Raw genomic sequence first — 1,654 nt, forward strand, 5'->3', positions numbered from 1 at the left:
TAGACTAGACTATAAACAAGACTATAGACTAGACTAGACTATAGACTAGACTATAGACTAGACCATAGACTAGACCATAGACTAGACTATAGACTAGACTATAGACTAGACTAAAGACTAAACTATGGAATAGGCTAAAGTCTTGTATATAGTCTAGACAATACACAAGGCATATATAGTCTAGACAATACACAAGACAATACACAAGGCAGAAGAAAATGTTTTTATTAGTTTATGTTGTATTTTGTCACTTTTACTTAAAATATTTTATTTTGTTTTATTTTCCAAACTTACCAACCCAAATATGGTGGACATGTTATGGACAATGCCGTCACCCAAACAATGAATATCATGAATAAGGCTAAACGTTTTGTACGTCTGTTTTTGGAATACGTTAGTGGTTGTGTTACAGCTAAATATCTGAAAAAAATAACAGAAATGGAGTGAGAAAAACAAAACACATAGCCAATAAAATAAACAATTTAAAGTCAAATACCACAAGAGTAAAACTGACCATAAAAATGCCATTAGACTAAATTACAAACTGAAAAAAAGAACTACAGTCATTAAATTGCAATTGTAGATAGAATCAACATATTATGGTAATGGTTGGACTCATCAACAACGTCAACGTCTAGTTATGAACCAAATTCGAAAGGATGAAAGGGTTTCGCATATACATATGTGGCTTGGTTTACATACAGTCAGTTTAGATTACATAACGAGGATAAGAGATTTTTTTTTGTATTGGAATCAAAATAAGTAAGAGGAAACACTTAAAAAACTACTTCTTTGTTAAAAAAAAATCTTTGAAAATCTTGCATACAAAGTTGCTATTGACTTTTGAACTCTATATAGTAACTTGAATTGTGTTTCGAAAAATGATATTAAATTATTTTTCATTTTAATTATGTTCTAACTTTAATTCCTTGAAATCATACTAAATAAACAAATTTTTTTAAATTAAGCTAACCTTTTAATTTCAATTCAAATAGTAATTTCATTACATAAATAATAAATAATTAGATATTTTTCACTTACCTGTCTAAACTTATGGCACATAAACTTAATATGGAAGCTGTACATAGTAAAACATCTAAAGAAATCCAAATATCACATAAAATCCAACCAAAACGCCAAACCCCTGCAAGTTGTAAAGAAACACGGTTATATTAAAATAAAATTTAATTAATATTTATGTTTAATAAATAACTAATAGAAACTCTTGTAAAATGTTTATAATAAAAATATACTATTTTATTTTAATGCAATATAAACTGCTGAAAATGCTAAAATTACTTGTAAATTTGTTGTTTACAAGACGAAACTAGAAATATACAGTGTGTTAAAAAAGTTAAGCAATTTAAGAAGTTCTACCTATACTCTTGACTTCAGTCTATTGTCCAGATTCTAATGTACTCTATAATCTAGTTTATAGTAGAGCAATCTATAATCAAGTCTATATTGCAGTCTATATTATGATCTAAAGTCTAGTTAATAGTATACTCTATAGTCTAATCTATAGTCTAGTCTATAGTCTAGTCTAGTCTATAGTCTAGTCTATAGTCTAGTATGTAGTCTAGTCTATAGTCTAGTCTATAGTCTAGTCTATAGTCTAGTCTATAGTCTAATCTATAGTCTAATCTATAGTCTA

General features: G+C 27.5%; 1 protein-coding gene across 1 annotated transcript in view; it reads right to left on the reverse strand.

Annotated features, from left to right (window-relative positions):
• Positions 1-290: 290 nt before the first annotated feature.
• LOC111675995 (dopamine receptor 2) overlaps positions 291-1,654 on the reverse strand; it is a 13,215-nt gene continuing 11,851 nt past the window's right edge. The window contains exons 2-3 of the mRNA XM_023436876.2: positions 1,042-1,144; positions 291-420 (exon numbers count right to left, since the gene is read on the reverse strand). Of these exons, the coding sequence (XP_023292644.2) occupies positions 291-420; positions 1,042-1,144 (233 nt within the window). The remainder of the gene's footprint in view (positions 421-1,041; positions 1,145-1,654) is intronic.

This window comes from Lucilia cuprina, chromosome 4, assembly GCF_022045245.1.
Source record: "Lucilia cuprina isolate Lc7/37 chromosome 4, ASM2204524v1, whole genome shotgun sequence".
Lineage (NCBI taxonomy): Eukaryota > Metazoa > Arthropoda > Insecta > Diptera > Calliphoridae > Lucilia > Lucilia cuprina.